The sequence below is a fragment of the Morchella sextelata genome (genome assembly GCF_020137385.1).
Source record: "Morchella sextelata strain SCLS chromosome Unknown scls_25, whole genome shotgun sequence".
Lineage (NCBI taxonomy): Eukaryota > Fungi > Ascomycota > Pezizomycetes > Pezizales > Morchellaceae > Morchella > Morchella sextelata.
In genome coordinates, this window is record NW_025408640.1 from 65798 (window position 1) to 84888 (window position 19091).

A 19091-nucleotide genomic window follows, 5' to 3' on the forward strand; every position below is an offset into this window, starting at 1 on the left:
GGCTGGTTCTTGATTGTGTCGATCGGGTTTTGGGGCTATGGATGTGTGGTTTATCTGTGGGGCGGAGAGGCTTACGTTTAAAGATCAGAAGTGGCGAAGAAGGGTGATGGGTGGGCTTATATACCCCCAACATGGGCATATACGGACCCCAAAGTGAGGTATATGCTCTCCCGATTCTATCATCAGCATCAAATCCGAACAGTATTCAATATTTACAAAAGGCAAACATCCCCGCCACCGACTTTTGCTATAATAATCCCTTTGTGTGGTTCATCCAAGCTTTTTTAGTTTGTGCCAATGATTGCCTATTCTACTAAACTTTCTCAGGTTCCATGCGCTGTTGTTTCTATATTCTCCCAAACACTCTCCCGTTCTATGCGCAAAAATGTTTCGATTCTGTGTGCGGGCGGCAGTTACGTGCACACCCGGCAGATAATAGAGTTTGGAAGGAGGTGTAAAGTCTAAAACTTAGAATTACTGAAAGGTAAATCGTCATACTCCCTCAAACGCTTCCCTACAACTTTGACTTTGCTGTTCGGGCATTTCCGATCAATAGGCAACATTATTTGTACCACGTAAATCGGGATATATCATTATTGGGCTCCTCCGCGAATCCAATTCTTACGAAGCGGAGGCTGAGGATCAAAGTGTATGGCGCGTTCTACTGACAAAGAATACTTCTGTAACATCCACTACCCTATAATGCAAATTTCCTGCGGTAGTGAGCCCCTCATGATCAATATTTTACTCCCACGACTTGGATATAACTACCGACGGCGGAGCAGGTCTCGCACTGCCACTCGCAACGAGATGAATTGCAGCACAGTTAGACTCCTAATATATATCAAGTCGATGCGAAAGTACTCTCTAAAATGCCTTCACCCTGAGCTTTGACTGGATTTCTCAGGACAAGTCCACTGAGTGACAGGAGAATGTCGAGTGATATGATATGATCGAGTGATGGTATATGATTACCAGACCGAGTAACGTCGTGCATTGCGCTATGATGTTGGCAATACAGAGAGTTACAAGATGTTGTGTTCCGGAGGGTTAAGAAAATTCAAAGTGTGTTTTCTCCACACTGCGGGGATGCTGGTCATAATAGTACGATGGCCGGAGGAGGAACTCTTCAATATGAAGTGGAAACAAGTGATAAATACCTACTATTTGAAACACCCCCATAAGATAAAATGCGAGAAATTACAGATCTGACTCCCGTTCTAAATACAAGACACTAAGTTCCTCAAATTCAATAAACTAGCTTTACATCGCGACGTTCATACAAATCCTCGGCCTCATGTAAGCCGCGCAGCTGATCCCGGTGGACTATACTCGGTTACCCGACACACATTACAAATTTACCTTAAGATTCTTCTAGTACGACGACACTACCTCCCCCGAATACAACTTCCCTTATAATGTACTCGTTCCCACTCCCCCCAGCTTCTCACATCTCGAACTACGCCCCGTCTCAGAACATATAGCAGAAGACCCCAACCCCCCACTGCGAAGGAGCGTCGACTGCAAGTTCGTCATCCGTGCACTACGGCTCATGTATCAGCTCCACAACGCCTTCCGCAGAACACCCCCCCTCCACCGCCACCCACCGCCGGTGCCGGAGATTCTGGTTGATATATTTGTCTGCAAGCTTCACACAACTCCATCCAGTACCGCGGCTCCGCCAAAAGGTGTTGCTCACCCCCGAAGCCCTCGGTAACAGGCTACGCGGCGTTCTGTGCAAACGGGGGATGCCGGCGCGGCTGACGTACTACGGGTGTGTAGCGGTGTTCTGAGACGCTGCTGGGCTTGTAGGGGCGTTCCTGGAGTGGGTGGCATGAGAAATGACCCCATTTTGCATCCGGAGGGGATGGTTAGGTGTCATTGGTGTGGCGCGGAGTGTGGTGGGGTTAGTGGTGGAACTTGGGGGGTGGTGAGGGGGGGGGTGTGTGGAGGCGGAGGTAATGGGAGGAGGTGGGACGGTGATGGCGTTTATATGGAGGGGTGTTTGGAGATGTTTATGGGGATGGGGAAGAACTGTGGGGTGGAGATATAGCATACGGTCGTGTGCATGGAGTGGACGGAGAAAGGAGGGTTAGGTGTTGGTGGAGATATCGGATATTTAAGACTGGCGCAGGACGGGCTAGGTGGAGAGACAAGAGGACCGGTATGGTACGTCTATCATTATTTTCTATTGCGATAGTTTCTGCAAGTTAAATTTTTTCTGTTGGTGGTTTTTTCTTTCTTTGTTTTTTTCGGGAGCTTCCATGATATGAGCGGAAGTATGACGGTCATGGATAACGGATATGGATTCTAGGCGGGGATAGAGAGGGATGTTGGGGCAATGCAGAGGGATGATTGAATTGATTCTGGATGTGGATATGGATCAGACGATCGTACGAGCGGCGAAAGCGCGGAAGTGCTAAGATGGGAATACTCAACATCCAGTAATTACCACTGCGTACCCCCGAATTCACTCCCGGGACGTGCAAGTCACACATCCCGAGAACCTAAGTAACCGAAAAACGAGGTATATCTCCAGATTATACGCTATCTACCAGCCAATTGCCGGACCACGAGGTTGATAAGAGATTGTATTCGAGTACTGACGATTGTATAAATAGAAACAGAATAAGAAGAAAAGCCTATAGTACGAAAGCAACAAAAGAGAACCATTCAAGGACGAGTGTGCGCCTTCGGACCGCAGCCAGACCTCTCATCCCTGCCTGATAGCTGCTGCTGCCAGGCCTCCGAGATTCTCTTTAGGCGCAAAGTTAAAAGAAAAAAGAAAAGAAAAGAAGATAGGAGCGGGTGAGCGGGCAACTTCAGCAAAAGCGCGGCCCTGAAAGCCTTGAACAACGGGGGATGACCTCCGATATATATACTATCCTCCCAGGATGCATTCCCCTATGGCCCCACCACCCGCCTCACATACATGATATGCTACGGGTCCTCAATTGCCACCGGGAAGCCATTCCCTACATGAATTCCTTCAGGCATTCGGGGACTCACAATCACATTCATTCCCGAGGATAATTCTTCAAGTTTCGGTAACTTACCAACCGTACCATGACTTCCGGATATTGTATATGTGCCAATGTCTGCACAAGGAATTAGCATCTCTACTACGTAACATGTATGGACAATATATTCCCAGGTTAATAGAACTCTACCAGTGGCGTTCTATCAACAACATTCACAGCCCACCGCGCGCGCTGTATACCCCCTACAATAGCACAAGCGCGACTTTTGAAAAGGCACCCACACAATTGCAACTCTCACTCTCTACACCGCCACCAATCACCACACCGTTCGACCCGTTCACCCAACACCCGCCGTAACACCCCACGCACCAAACACAAAGCCTTCCACTGGAGTGAGGGTACCGGACCACGGTAGAAGCAGTACCCGCCAGTACTATGATGATAGACGACGAACTAAGCACCTGGCACCAGCGACCCCCAGGGGCAAGAAAATACTACATGTAATTATGCCAGCCAGAGTCTGTACCGACACATATCCACTAAACTCTTGCATCAGAAGCCGCGTAGCAGTGGGAAGCCGAGTGATACCTCATGATTATCTTCGGAGCTTGGTGTGCGTGGTCAGTCTGATCCACTCCCCTCATACTGGTGCTTGGAGATCAATCACTGAGTGCCACCTTGGGCTATCTACTACCCTCCTACAGGAAAACAGTTTTCTTCTCACTCCCCATCCTGCACCGATCCCATAGCAAACTAGTCAGACGATGCTGAACCAGCAGTATAGTTTAAATATCAAATTACATAGAAGCCCACCAAGAATCTCCGCTATCACACTCTCAGAGACCAGACGTAATGAAGCCGCGCCGCCACCGCGCTCTTCTGAAGCTAAATACCCCAGCCGAGCCGGAGAAGCCTGAGCCCGGAAATCGCACCAAGCCTTAACCCTCCTGGCCGAAGAGAAGACGCAAAAAAAACCTGAGGTAGCATTCAACGAGCGCCTGTATGTACGGATGGGGTGTGGCTACCGCCGCACACCACCGAGGCGTCCAGTTACTGGCAAAAAAAGAATACTGTAGTATTAACCAACCCGCCGCGGGCAGTCAAAGACAGATTATCAATCGCCCCTCGAAAAGGAAAGGAAAAAAAAAAAAAAAAAAGAGAGAAAAAAGAATTGGTGTTCAAACTTCGACAAGCGCCCGTGAAACAGCTACACCAGCGAATTGTGCTCTTTGCCGCGACCTCGCTAAGAGATTTATTGCAACGCTGGTCTTGTCCAGAGGTAGATTTTATCGCTTGCCACAATCTCATAACGGCATAGATCTATATTTTTATGCATTTTATCTTAGTTTTGCCAGTGGTACCGTTATTTCTGGGAAATAAGCCCATGGACTTAAAGCAAAGTAGCGGTAGAAAAATGTTTGCTGATTGGCTTAAACCAGTTTCTCTTGACTTTGCTCCGACCACTTTGCTTCAAGCCCATGGGCTTATTTCACAGAAATAACGGTAGAATGGGTTTATGTCCTGCGAACCTTTTGCCTGACAGATCTTCTTTCCCCTCTACCAACCTCAAAAATTTCAAAAAGACGCCCTACGGCGTCACTAAGGTGGACCGTGAAACGGAAAACTCCGTTTTAAAGTCCATCTTACTCTCTGGCGGGGAATTGAACCCCGGTCACTCGCGGGTTGTCGGTTGACAAGCGAGTATACTAACCACTATACTACCAAAGATTGACGATACCCGGTACCTGTCTACGCTGACAAGTATCTGTCTTTGTGCGCTGGGGATTATCCTCCTACTCTACCACTCTTGCTCCGAAAACCGAAACCACCGCAACAGAGTTCAAGCTCAAATTTACTGATAGTACCGGGCGACAGGTGCTGAGGTTGATTTGACGGGTGTCCCTGGAAAGGTCGACCTGTACTACGTGTCACTCCAGAACCACCCGCAACGGGGGGTGGAAGGCTTTATCTTATCGCATCTTATCGCGTCTTATCGTATCTTATCGGAAGATCATCTTACCCCACGTCTGCTGCAATCTTATCAAACCCTATCCCAGGTCATCTTATCTTATCGCTTGCTCCTCTATCTCATCGTCTCTTATCGCCATCTACCCATCCCAGAGTTCCATCAACCGAGTGACCTCCTGTGCAGCAGCTTAGCGATGAACCTAGGGTGATAATTCTGACAACGCCAAACTAGCCCAAATACTAGTCTCGTGCCCGGCCTGTGTTTGCTTGATTCAGCGCACAGTGCGATAACAAAACAGTCTGGGAACGAGACTACCCAAATACCTACATTTTGGCACAACACAACAAACACCCTAAATTCAAATCTCGATTACAGGACCCCTCTGCAATGCCTAAGAATACATTTGGTGTTATTTGAATATAAAGCAACCATTCTTCAGACAAGAAGTCACTATTATATACATGTAGGTAGCCAAAACCAGTAGTACGTAAAAATCCAATTAGCCAAAGGGTAGCGGTGGCTGACCTCTTCTGTTAATTTTTCTCATATGGTGTGAGAGGCGTTGGGGGGCGACCTTGTAATCCCTGTTCACACCAGTTCAGTATTGTAGCTCTTACAGCCATAAAGTCGAGTTAAAAGTGAGGCTCTTCAATGTTTGCTTCCCGGAGCCAATGAAAGAATTGACTGAACTGGTGTGTACAGGGTTGACAAGTTCGCCCTCTATTCCCTCTTACACAATAATAGAAGGAACCTGCACACTTCCGTTAGCATCTAAATAGTGTAGCGATTGATCGGGTGTGCCTCATTTTCTGACCGCCGGGCACTTGCAGTATTTTTTATTCCGTCCAATCTGCTATTGGGGCTTGGGCAAAAGGTGATTCGCAACAGATCCCACCTTGGTATCTTGCCTGTTTTCACCTACTGCCAAATGTCAGATCGGACGGAGTAAACATCGGGCAAGTGTGGGATCGCCGAGGACCACCGACGGGCGTGAGGAAGGGGGGCGGTGATTGATAATCATTGGCCCCCAAGCCTGTCGGAGATGCATGGGGTGCGAGGTTCGTTTTATATGCTTATTATTTACAACACCTTTCTATCAGCACTGGTGCCCTGCGCGCTCGCCCAACCCACTGGCTCCACCCCCTAGCCTAGCACTCAAAAGAGGAGCACATCGCCCGACTCCGGGAAATTCCTGTCCGGCCTACCTTACGTTCAAGTGAGCAACCCCGAAGTGACTTCAAGCCATACTTCTGTGATGCCGTAGTGAAGGCTGAAAATAGATTAAAGTTCCCCTATGTTGGCCTTTTTGTCAGAAGCCAGACAGAGGCGGCGATGAGCGCAGTGCTCCGCAATACTCCACTGTCTGCTTTGCCGCCAAGCGGTTGACCACTCGTTCCCAAAATACACAATCCTGTGAGATCTCTGGCTAGGAAGCGGTGCAGGATCGGCGGAGGCTTTAAACGGTAGTATGGCAGTCTGCCTCAAGGATATTTGCCTCCGTCAACATCACTTCCCTGCTAGCGAGTAGGGAGGTACGCGATAAGTGTCCCACACTCCGCTCGGCTGCGAGGAAATCCGGGGGTGAGTTCACCGGGCACCAGGGTATGATATCCTGAGTGTGGTCGGCGCAAAGATGGTGGGAGAAAACAGTAAGCTAGTGGTTTACGATGGGTCCGGGGGAGGGGGGGTCGCGGAAGAGGAGAGTTTCAGGTAGTCGTTCTAGTGTGTGGTGTACCGGAACGCAGAATATGATAGACGCCTCTACCGCCAACCCTTATTTGAGGGAATCCGGAAGGGAGCTATGTGATATTGGTTGTGATAAAGTGTCTAATACGTGACTTAGTTCATGGTCCAGCACTAACCTTTTCAACTGTCGAGCGCGTGTTTGGGGCCCCCCGGGGGGGGGGGGGGCAGGGTGAGAATGTGTGAAATCGGTAGTGAGATGTCAAAATACGCACTGACCACGGTTTCATAGTTCCTCATTTCCTCATATATAATCAACCACAGTCCATGTGATGGTATCCCCCTACCTCCTTGTATTTGTTGTGTGAGATGCAAGATATGGATATAATTCCGTTAACGCGAGGGTTCTGTCTCGGCGGTGATGGCGGAACGCCAACACTCACTCTCTGTCGTCTAGATTGCATATCTGAACAGTGGCGGTATCTGTAGCTGAGAAGTAGCAGAGCGAAGAGGCCACAGCTGCATATCTTCCGGCATTGGGTGGTGGGGTATGTAATGTGAGACACGCACAGCCAGGGTAAATGAAGCTCTCCGGCATCGGGATTGAGAAAGGGAGAATTGTGGTCAATGCAGCTTCCCCGCAATACCTCTTGGTTCTGCTACAACTGCACACGCCACCTTGGCCCCTACGTCCCTACAATACCTTCCCCGCAAGGTCTCATCCAGCGTGTTTTCGTTCTCCATCAATCACAAAGAACTAACTACACCCGAGCATTTATGCATTTTTTGTCATCATACTATCCACCGGGGATGAGCCATGAATCATCAAGAAAGAGCACACAACAACGCAAGCTATACTCCCGCTTTCCCGGTTTGACAGCTACGTTAGCTAGACCGCCATGTCTAAGCGTTCCTACCCCGTACTCTGGTCCAGGGAACTGCGGTCAGTCAGCTTCTCTCATCTTCCTTCATAGGAGAAGCAATGTTATATTATCTCTCCAATGCGCCAGGCTGACCGGGGTTTAGCCATTCATTCAATTGAAGAGTCGACCGACGCGGTTGAGGGCTTCAGAGCCACTTCTTTGATTGGGGTGGATCAAGGACTGGTGTATAACTTCAGTTTCCAACTCTGGACAACGCTACTATGTGCGTTGCATGATGTCGCTCTGACAGCGATCTCGGTCGTACGTATGAGTCACCTGATATGACGCATTGAAAGTCTTCTTGGGGAACTACGCTGCCGATAAATATTACCATGCCTACATTACATGCAGGAGATTGATGAGTCAACAACAGCAACGCAGCCGGAGGGGGCATCATACTCTATCACTCGACTCTTCAAAGAAGTCGCCTCGTAGGTTGTTGGAGCTCTTGAATCAAACCCGTTGCAGTGGGTATCTTGTAAAAGCGGATCACCTAACCGACAAAGAAGGTTACACCGCGCTTAACCTTGCAAGCCTAGAATCCGGAGGGCTGACCTTGACCCCCGCACTGTCATGCATGTATGCAGGAGGTGCATCTGTGCTGAGTCATCGAGACAGCCCTCTTTCAGACAGGGAACAATGTCGCGGGACATAAAGCTCCCCCATTCCCGTTTTTTGAGAGAAACGTCTACGGATTAGCGTCAGGACCAATCTTGTAAACGATGCTCCTCCTTCTTCCAGTCGAGCTCCTCGAGCTAATCTTAGACCATGTACTGACTCTCCCTTCTTTTGCCCTCTTCTCCATTCCCCCCCCCCCTACCCCTCTCCCCTCCCTCGCTTCCCACCTCGTCTCTTTGCACACCGACTAACAGCCATAATCGTAGGCAATATACGAGCCACCAAAAATAAGCGACAGGCAGCTTCCCGCATCTACCATCTCCACAACGCTTATCTCCCTAGTCTTGACCTGCCGGACCATTTACAGACTTCTCCTTCCAAAGCTCTACCCAACCCTCGCGGTTCGCACCATTCCCACCCCCATCTGTATCTTCAACCCCTCCCTTGTGCAGTACAGCACCACACTTGTTGTCCTCCCCAGCAATCAGCGACGTCGATCATCGGCCCAAAAACGCAAAGCGATTACCGCCCTCGGAACAGCGCTAGAAAGGTTCAACAACATCCAGACTCTGATCCTGTTCACAAGGTCCTCGAGCACTCTCTTCAAAGTAGCCAATGGCTACCACCTGACATCTTTGACCTGCGAAGGTCGTACACTGAATTACTACGTACCTAATCAGTGGCGCTTGCGCTCACTAAGCGTTCAAGACTGCCTGCCCGGGCCAGCACTGACCGCCGTGCTATCCGCCAATTCCGCCACGCTAGAGTATCTTGCGCTGGGACAGTTTGGGACGAAGGAGCATAAGCCGTTTCCACTGATGCCTAAGGTCAGAAGCCTCAACCTCGTCGGTTGGGATTCCGAAATGATCATGCGGATAAGTGCGGGCATCCGTTTTGACCATCTTAATACTCTCCAGCTGGTAGACGGTGAGGGCCATCCTAGTTTCAACCAGAATGCTTACACCCCACTGAAAGAGGCAGGTGGGCTGGCCGGACTGCGGAAGCTGAGTATACAACGGGATATCTACGAGGCCTGTGCTATACTGGAGCTGACGGACGGGTTGGAGGAACTACATCTAGTCTGGTCACAGGGTGGACAACCGCATCACAGGCAACAGTTGGCGCGAATCATCGCAGCTAAGTGTCGGGGGCTAAAGGCGCTATCCTCTACTAGCCCAGATGTTTTCACGGTCCAGCTGTTAGGGATGGGATTACCATTTGAAGCGGCGGACCTGGCGATGATAGCAACGAGTTGTGAGGGGTTGGAGGACGTCCGGATTGGGGTTAGGCATGATCATTTTGTGAGTTCATTGCCACCATCTAGTCCAGCATATAGATACTTGGAGATAGTCCTGGAGCTTCATCCACTTACACTTGACAGCACTCCACCATTACGGCACTCGGTTTATTCACCAACCTCCGCCACCTGCATATAGACCTATGGGCCTTCGGGTGTGGTCCGTACCAGCTGAGTCCACTAGATCGCATGAGGCAAGACGGGAACATAAGCAGGGAGCACCGGCAGGCGGCAGTGGAGTGGGCATTAGAGACGGTAAAGGAGGGCTTGCAAACCGTAGACGGAATATCCGTCACGAGCCACATTATGAACCACGAAGTTAGCAGAGAGGTATGCAGCCATGAGAGACCATGATAGGGGGGTTGGAGCAGATTTCTGACGTGTAGATGTAGTGGATTAAGCCGGGGGCGCCGGTGAGGGATGTCTGTACGGGGGAGTTGAGGAGAAGATTGAAGTTTCCGATCTTAGGTCGTGGTGTTTGGAACGATGCGTTTAAGCCAGTTGGATTTGGTACGACGACGTGGTGGTCCGGCGTCATGCTTTGATATATGTATGTATATATTTTTGGGAGGGGGTGGTGTTGGACGATTATGTCGCGGAGCTTGTTGTGTCTGTCGTGATGTTGGTAAATCAGTTAGGCGGCAGTATAGCAGTATGGCGGAGAGCAAATATATGTCTACGAGAAAAGAAGCAGCCTAAGTATTGGGACCGGAAGTCTCGAGGCGGTTCGTTCGGGGTATAGGAAGATTGGACAGACGGAGGTCGAGTTTCCGGGTTGGAGCATGTCCGGGGTTTTGATATTGTGTCCGGGTTCACCAAAGGGAGGTATAAGCTCATCGGGAAAGGATAGATATGCTTTTTGAAACACCGTATATCCCATTTATATTTAGGCCCGCGGCGATGGTGTTATCGATCCCATCCTGGGGTATAATCTTTTTTTGGGGTCGGGTTACTTGAGGAACCTCCGGAGACATTGTTCACGTGATCACCCACATCACACAAATCTCACCTGTGTAAAAATATGGCATTGGGACATCGGTTATGTATGGAAATTACTCATGTATAAGGGATGACTCATAGTTGGAATAAGGAGGCTTAGCGCTACGATTATGTAATCAGGAGGTCACGTGGTACTAAGAACAATCTGTATATAAGGAGTAACAAACTCCCACAGTTGTCGCTGGAACTTAGCAGCGCAATAGTATCTTCTTCACACTATAAACATAGTCCTCACAAAGATCACGTGTTCAAACCCTCTTCAAGTCGTCTATTCTCCCACACTCCAATTCACAAGTTATGAGCCCAGGTTCTGCCAAATAGAATCCGCACTACACCATTGCCACCTTGCTTAACTCAACAACACTTCATACAACATCATGTCTTCAGGTGGAGAATCGTCATCCAAGGCTGCTGAGACTAGACCCTCAGAAACCACAGCCACCAGTAACATTCCTCTCAAGTTTGATGAACTCTCTAAACTACAAGGGCAATCAAACTACCAAACTTGGGCGAGTGCCTGGAGGATAACGTTTAATGCTGTAGACTGGTGGGAAGCGTTGAGCATCGAGAACCCTGACGAGAATGACACTGAACTCAGCAAAATCGAGATAAAGAAGGCTCGTAAACAAATGCACAGCCTTCTCATCTCTGCTGTATGCGAAGAAATACAACCAACAGTTGTCTCCGCCGAAAATGCATTCCACGCATGGAAGGCGCTCAAAGACCTCTACGATCGTGTCTCACCCAACACCACGATTACCCTCCTCAGCCGCATCCTAGACACGAAGATGCAAGAAGGCAGATCACTAACCGAGCACCTTGCAACCTTCGATGTGAACTGGAATACTCTCAAATCCAGATGCCAAAGTGCAGACCACAAACTCGCTGAGTCTCTCCTACCCCTCACCAAATCCAACGAAGCCATGGTGGCATTCCTCCTAAGCTCGCTACCCAAATCGATAGGCAATGTTGTCGACAACATCCAGACCAAACAGGATGTCACCTACGAAGACGTACACCAATGACTACAGAACCTGGATGAGGTAGCCCCCCAAACAGGAAACAAATTGCTCCATATCAGGAGTACCATAAGCGACAAGGAATGCACCTGGTGCAAGAAAAGGGTACAGCTTTACAAAGGCCACGAGTATATGGAGTGCAGAAAGCTCAAAGAACAGAACAAGAACAGGAAGGGAAGGATAAAGGACAACTCAGCATCGGTTGTAGTAAATGACTCTACAACCACTATCTGTATGGTACGCCACGACATCTCCCAACCCCTTACTTGGATCCTTGATTCTGGAGCGACCTCTCACGTCACACCCTTCCAAGATCAACTCATCAACATCCGACCTCACACCGGCAATGTCCGAACAGCTGATGGAACCAACCACGCTGTCACCGGAATAGGAAGCGCTAGTTTCAGCTGCCACCTTCCCGATGGAAGCAGATCTTCTATACTCCTCACCAATGTGCTGTTGGTCCCAACCTTGGGAAATGTGGGATTGGTCTCCGAAACCGTGCTCGACAAAAAGGGATTTAGAACGGAGTCAGGAGGAGGAAGCAAGTTGGTTACAAAAGAAAAGAAAGGAATAATTTGGGCAAAATTGGAGAAGGGACTTTGGAATGTACAAGTAGTTAGCAATACAGTTCGTTTGACCACTTACGATGAATGGCATCAAGCGTTAGGCCACCCTGCGACACTAGAAAACTTGTATCATGACATTCAAAGGCTGCCTCCCAAACCAGAAAGTTTCCACTGCAGTCAATGTGCACTATCAAAAAGCGTACACAAGAAACCTGCACCAATTAGTACTAGATCCAAATGACCATTCGAACTAATCCACTCATATCTATCTGGAAAGTTCAGTATACAGTCATAAGGAAAAGCTCAGTACTATATATCCTTCATCGATGATTTCACCCGCTTCGCTTGGATATATCTCCTGAAACAGAAAGAAGACGCAAAGAAGGCCATCAAGGACTATGTTACAAGGATCGAGAAACAGTATAGCACAACAATACTGAGATTCAGAACAGATAGTGGTGGTGAATACATCAACAAGGACAGAACGAACTACTTCGATTCACAAGGAATAGTTCATGAACAGACTCCCCCATACACTCCTGAATCTATTGGAGTTGCAGAACGATTCAACAGTATGGTAACCACAATGGTCAGGTGCATGATCATGGACCATCCTAAGTCGTTATGCGGAGAAGCATACGCAACAGCTGTCTATCTCAAAAACAGGCTACCACACAGTACGCTTGAGGGAAAGACCCCCTTTGAAGCCCTGAAAGGAACCAAGCCAACTATACAACACCTTCAACCATTCGGTAGAAAATGCTATGTCCACATCCCAGAAAACTCTAGGCCAGCAGGAAGCAAACTAGCACCCCGAGCGTATGAAGGAATCATAGTTGGATACTCAGACAGTAATAAAATATACCGTATCTGGATAGAAACACAACATAGGGTAATTGAAAGTCGGGACGTCACATTCCCCCCTCCTGAATCAGGGGAAGTCTCAGTGGAACTCGACTTCATCCCCAGCCTGAAACCAGAAATGACAAATGCACCATCAGACGACGGATACGAATCAGAAGACAGGTCTGATCCAGAACCTGAGTCAAATGCAATCGAAGAGAACCGTACAGAAATGCCAGGATTGTTCCCGGAATCACCGGAACAGGTTAGACAACCACCACCGGCTACACCACACAAGGGAAAAGAACCTTCCATACCTATGGGACAACCGCGAGACCCAAGAAATAACTGGGAGACAATTCCAGCACCAGTTGTACCATTCAAAGGCTTCAAAGGAAAACCACTTGCCTCAACGATACCCAAAGGTACACCACCACAACCTCCAAAACGATCAGATCCACCACCAGCTCCAAGACGATAGAATCACGTCCGTAAGAAAATGGATTATGAACTTGATAAGGAAATAAGAAGGAAGGAATACAACAACAAGGTAATACAACTACAGGAGTAACAAAAAGGGTACATTGAATCAATTAGAGAGGACGGTCCAATGGATGAAGGCGAACAACAAGCTATGATTAAAGAATTCAAAGCCGACATTATAAAAGCCAGAAAGCATCTTGACCTAGAATACCAAGATGTATCCAATGAACCGGCAATCTACCGTGTACACCTTGTAACCGAAACTTCAACCTATAATCAAGCCATGAACAGCGATGATCAACACCTATGGAAAAAGGCGATAAAGACTGAGAAAGACGCCCTAGACAAAGCCCATACGTGAGACATTGTCAAACGACCAACCAACCGAGCAGTAGTCAAGGGGAATTGGGTATTCAAAGTGAAACACAACGAGGGCGGAACAAGTGAGGGGTACAAAACAAGGTACGTTGCCAAAGGCTTCACCCAAGTATAGTACCAAGACTACGATGAGACCTTAGCCCCCGTTGCACGATATAATTCCCTACGACTTCTACTGGTAGTAGCTGCACACAACGGTTGGACACCACAACAAATGGACGTTAAGTCAGCCTTCCTATATGAGGTACTCAAGTAGGAAATCTACATGGAACTGCCTGAAGGCTACAGGCAGGAAAACAAGGTTTGTAAACTTCGAAAATGCATATACGGAATAAAACAATCACCTCGTAAATGGTATGCTTGCCTAGCATACTCCCTTCAACGGAAAGGATTCGTCCCAGCCAAATTCGACCCATGTGTCTTCATACATAAGAACCACCAACTATACATATCGGTGTATGTAGATGACATCATGATATTCGGACCCGACTTCCCATTCAGAAAAGAAATCAGACAACTACTCAAGGCAGGTTTCGAATGTACGGATCTCGGTAACTCGAAGTTCATACTGGGAATAGAAATAACGGTAACCAACAACAGTATCACACTATCACAACGGGCATACATCAATAAGTTCCTGGACAAATTTGGAATGAGTAACTGCAAACCAGTTGAGACATCACTCGAGCCGAACCTCAACCTTCACAAAGGTGAACCGGAAGACCAAATTGAGAAGCCAACTGAGTACCAATTCATAATGGGGTCACTGATGTACGCAAGCATAGCTACAAGACCTGATATCACCTATGCCGTTACCGCTCTCTCTCAGTACTCCTCATGCCCAACTGAGGACCAACTACGAGCAGCCAAGCGCACTCTCCGATACCTCAACGGAACCAAAGACTGGAACCTGTTCTACCCGAAGGGGAATACTAGAACACTCGATGGATTCTCAGACAGTTCCTACGCTTCAGACCTAGATGACAGGAAATCGTTCTCAGGATACGTGTTCAGACTAGGGAAGTCAGCCATCAGCTGGAGAAGCCGGAAGCAGAAATCAGTCGCAGTCTCAACAACAGAAGCCGAATACATGGCCCTGTCCCTCGCAGCTCGACAACTGGTATGGATTTGTAATGCCTTGCACGAACTCCAACAACAATACCGGTACTTCATACACGCCGATAATACAAGTTCTATTGAACTCTGTCCGAATCCACTTATCTACGACCGGTCCAAGCACATCGATGTTCACTACCACTACACACGTGAACAACTCGAGGCCGGAACCTTCGAAATCCTCTACGTCCATACCGAAGACAATGTCGTGGACATAATGACCAAAGGATTACCAAAACCACCTCACCAAAAATTGTCAAAATTGATACGATGTGGCAAGTGAGGGGAAGTGTAAAAATATGGCATTGCGATATCGGTTATGTATGGAAATTACTCATGTATAAGGGATGACTCATAGTTGGAATAAGGAGGCTTCGTGCTAGGATTATGTAATCAGGAGGTCATGTGGTACTAAGAACAATCTGTATATAAGGAGTAACAAACTTCCACAGTTGTCGCTGGAACTCAGCGGCGCAATAGTATCTTCTTCACACTATAAACGTAGTCCTCACAAAGATCACGTGTTCAAACCCTCCTCAAGTCGTCTATTCTCCCACACTCCAATTCACAACCTGGAGAGTTGATTTGAACCCTCAATTAAAAGCGCACACCGGAATATTGTCCAATGAAAGCTGCTAGTATGCACAACAGTGCAATCCGTCATTTTGAGGCTCCGGAAACCTGCGCAACTAACACATGTACCAAAACTGCCGCGTGACACCTCCGCCGCATCAACAGGTCTCCACTGTGGTTGATCGCCCTTGGAATGGCAGCCCTATTCCAACTGGTGCATGTCAGCCAAATAAATATTGCTCCTGGATTTGGGTGTTCGGTCAAACATACATGTATTACTGGGGAAGCCATCATGGGGTGTTTTGGTGAGGTGTGGTGAATGTTGGTTGAATAGACACCTCCGGAGGTCTTTATTACTACCATCAGTATTTTGACAGAATTTCATCGGGTTTTTATAGAGGAATTTTGGTAGCCGAACACCTAAATAGTATGACGTTGCCAATACCATTGTATGTATATGTTTCCGTCCGAGTAGGGCCGTAGTATTATCCCTGGCTCCCAACCACCTTTTTTTTTCTTTTTTTTTCTCTCTCTCTAGCGGTTTTTACTGATTTCTATCTGCCTCATGCCCAAGGAGCTGCTTAAGCATGAACTTTGAAGCAAAGATGTTTTGGCTGCGCCCGAGACAGGATTGCTATCGCATTTTATTTAGATACGGAAATCTCGAGTTACAGGTTCGGTATTGCGAAATCGCGAGAATAATGGCCTTGGTAACTTGAGCGCGCTCTGTTCAGACGGGCGTTTGGGGCGAAGCAGGAGCTACTTATCTGATTCTCGGTAGAGAAAAACTCGGGCGCCGAAGACAGAAACCAAGCTCGACTGACTCCAAGACCAGAGAAGAGAAGAGTTCAGACATGAGGAAACGAGGTCTAGCTCTAGCTACATCGGACACAGTTTCCTGATGTTACTGTCCTGACCCCCAGTCCATCTAGTTTTTGCCTGCGTGCTAAAACTCAGTGAACAATGAGGAGGAAATAGTCCCAGAGGTGGTTTTCGTTGATCTGCACAAAAGCTATTGTATTGGCGCCTGTCCGGAGAAAGTCTTTGTATGTGGCACCTATGCCCAGACCTCTGAGTCATGGGATATCACTCGGCGCCTCTACGTAGCAACTGGGTTTGGCCTGTGCGACAACCCACAACAACGCCCAGCCGACCGAACGACACCAGAAACACAGGAGTGAAGCCCAACACCCCGGCCCTGAACTCATATCTAGGTGAACCGGAAAGCATTCGTGGGTAGCTTAAACTGAGTGGGGTGCCATGAACCGCAAATTCAAGTGCCGCATTGCAGCCATTCCCGAGTATAATCATAAATCCTACAAGGATCCATGCTTCTTCTTCTTCCCACCCACTAAGACCGTCGTCTTCCTGTACCTTTTCGAACACACTACCTAAACCTAGACCTAAAGCCCAAATCTTCTTCTATTATGTACTGGATTATGGTTTTTCGGGAGTTTTTGCGCTCTAGTTGGCGAGAGCGAGAAACCCTAACCCTGAGGAGCAACTAACCCACCAAAAATTGGGAGCGGACTGAATCAGATTACTATGAGGATATCAATTCTTCTTCTCACCCGAGAGAACTACGTGAGTTTGCCAATGATTGCAGATGGGTAATTACTGTACCGCGCGGGGACAGAAGTATTGGATCAGAAAAGTAAGAAGGAGGACGTACTGGAGGTGGAACTATAACGATGGCTTGACCTCACTGATATTCCAAGTTTTACAAGAGCCGCTACTACCGGAGGTGATGGGCAGCTGTGAGAGCCGGCCATGGGTAGATGATCCCGTTCCAAGGTCAAGAGCAACAAAAAGGAGAGGCATCCCGCTCTGCTCCTTCCCACCCAATCACACAGTGTTTCTACCCAGCCTGGGAGGTGGGCGATTCGAATCGCCGACCTCGGCCCCTCTGGGCGACACCATAGCCACTGGGCTACGGCGGTAGATGGTATGTATTTTCCTAACGCGCCTATGGAGAGGCAGTGTGTTATTAGTACAGTGTATCACAGTCCTAAAAAAAAGACAATTTGTATCGCTCCATCACCGCCCTTAACTCTTCTCAACAAAAAGCACTGTACCCCATACTGCACTACTCCCACCCCCGATTCTAACCCAGATCCTAGGAAGCAAACACGGTATCTAGCCTGGCGAGTCAGGCTCAGTGTATTACCCACTTACCGGACCACTTGCCGATGTCTTATTCCTGCGAGAAGGTACAGTGACAGAAAGGTGGGTGGGATTACTACCGTAGTCTTTGGAAATACCATAAAACTACGGTAACACTACCGCATACTTCGTTAAAATGCGGGGATAAAGCGGCATTCTCGCACAATGCCGTACTGATGCGTCATCGGTTTTACCCCAATTTCTGATATTGTATACTAGAGGGTGTCGCTGGCGTTGAGGCTAGCTGGGAGTACTAGTACGGTACTAGCAGTATTAGGATGGCACTCTATTATGTCAGCTCGTTATAAGGATAATGCACTGTTTATAATTGAGGTATAATCGTTGTTTGGATTTAGGTGCCGATCACGAGGCGCATCAACGTCTATTTAAACTCTAAGCACAGATTAGGAGGTATCGCAATAGCATATTGCTTTTTACTATTACATTAAATGGCTTTTATTTTCTAATATCTAGTAAATCAACGCTTTTGGGTATCTGGGTAAAATGTGCTTGAAGGAGGGGGTATTAGGTGCTTAAGTGGCACCCCCTTCGCTCTGCCTAATCCCTGCCCTAGTAATACGCCTTCCGGGAAATCGACATATCCCGCTGGAGGTTGAGATGCTTCGTTGTCGGCGTCGTCTGGGGGCATAAGAAAGCCCATAACGTCGTCGATTGGGTCGAAATCCTCTTCTCTATCGTACCTAAGCCTTCTGCGCTCGCTTTTAGGTGGTTTGACATGGAATTTGTCAAATCGATGCCGTCCAATGAAGTCTGTTGACCCAGCCGATACCAAAATCGATTTCGCTGTCCTATTGTAGTCTGCAAAGTATGGATTGTTGATATGCATGCGAGCCCAGATTCGATTGGCGTGATGGTGGTGAACACGCACTAGGCCTGGTGTTATAATCTGAAGACCGTGGATCCACCCCCGTTAAGTGGCGTATCGATAGATCTCTATTCTCTAAGAGATTTTCTATATTGAAGTAAGATTTAGTTATTTATAAAAGTAGTATGAATTTGAATTCCTCTTGATTCTCAAGGCTCTCAGTTACGTACATAAATGTTTATAGGCCCATGGCCACTGAGGAGTCCGGCAGCAAGCCTTTCCCCTTTTGCAAGAAGAGCATCCTAAGGTGAAGTGTTCCCTTCAAGTATAACCGGATGGTATGTGTTTCTACTACAGCCTCTTCTCCCGCTGCATGGGTTGAGGGGCTGCAGTTGGCGGCATAAGTGTTGTGCCCTTAGGTAGTTGGTCAGTGTATATATAAGAGACGAGTGCCATCAGAGTTGGAGAAATACCTTGGTGGGAAACTTCTCAACAGCAAAAGCATGCAGCAAGCAAGAGATCACCGGACGACAAACAGGTAGAGCTGACACCACCCCGAATATAGTTCCTCTCTGATTAACGCCGCCGCAGGGCACGCACAGATACGCTATGTGGGTTCCAGGCGCACAGGTACGGTATGGGGCTTCCATT

General features: G+C 48.1%; 5 protein-coding genes across 5 annotated transcripts; 4 read left to right on the forward strand and 1 right to left on the reverse strand.

The window, feature by feature from the left end:
* Nucleotides 1-8278: 8278 nt before the first annotated feature.
* On the forward strand, nt 8279-10016 carry H6S33_007929 (uncharacterized protein; the record flags this gene model as incomplete). Its single annotated transcript, XM_044839369.1, has 4 exons — nt 8279-8326; nt 8441-9475; nt 9556-9801; nt 9864-10016. The coding sequence occupies 4 exons, from the start codon at nt 8279-8281 to the stop codon at nt 10014-10016; spliced, it is 1482 nt and encodes a 493-aa protein (XP_044688120.1).
* Nucleotides 10017-10847: 831 nt separating this feature from the next.
* On the forward strand, nt 10848-12257 carry H6S33_007930 (uncharacterized protein; the record flags this gene model as incomplete). The annotated part of the gene is made up of 2 exons (XM_044839380.1): nt 10848-11468; nt 11502-12257. Coding segments are annotated over 2 exons (1377 nt in total), but the record flags the coding sequence as incomplete, so codon positions are not given.
* Nucleotides 12258-12425: 168 nt separating this feature from the next.
* Nucleotides 12426-13745, forward strand: H6S33_007931 (uncharacterized protein; the record flags this gene model as incomplete). The annotated part of the gene is made up of 2 exons (XM_044839391.1): nt 12426-13326; nt 13480-13745. Coding segments are annotated over 2 exons (1167 nt in total), but the record flags the coding sequence as incomplete, so codon positions are not given.
* Nucleotides 13746-14234: 489 nt separating this feature from the next.
* H6S33_007932 (uncharacterized protein) lies at nt 14235-15161 on the forward strand (the record flags this gene model as incomplete). The annotated part of the gene is made up of 1 exon (XM_044839402.1): nt 14235-15161. One exon carries the CDS (start codon nt 14235-14237, stop codon nt 15159-15161), a length of 927 nt encoding a protein of 308 aa, XP_044688123.1.
* Nucleotides 15162-18092: 2931 nt separating this feature from the next.
* H6S33_007933 (uncharacterized protein) lies at nt 18093-18461 on the reverse strand (the record flags this gene model as incomplete). Its single annotated transcript, XM_044839413.1, has 1 exon — nt 18093-18461. The coding sequence occupies one exon, from the start codon at nt 18459-18461 to the stop codon at nt 18093-18095; it is 369 nt and encodes a 122-aa protein (XP_044688124.1).
* Between the last annotated feature and the right edge of the window lie 630 nt (nt 18462-19091).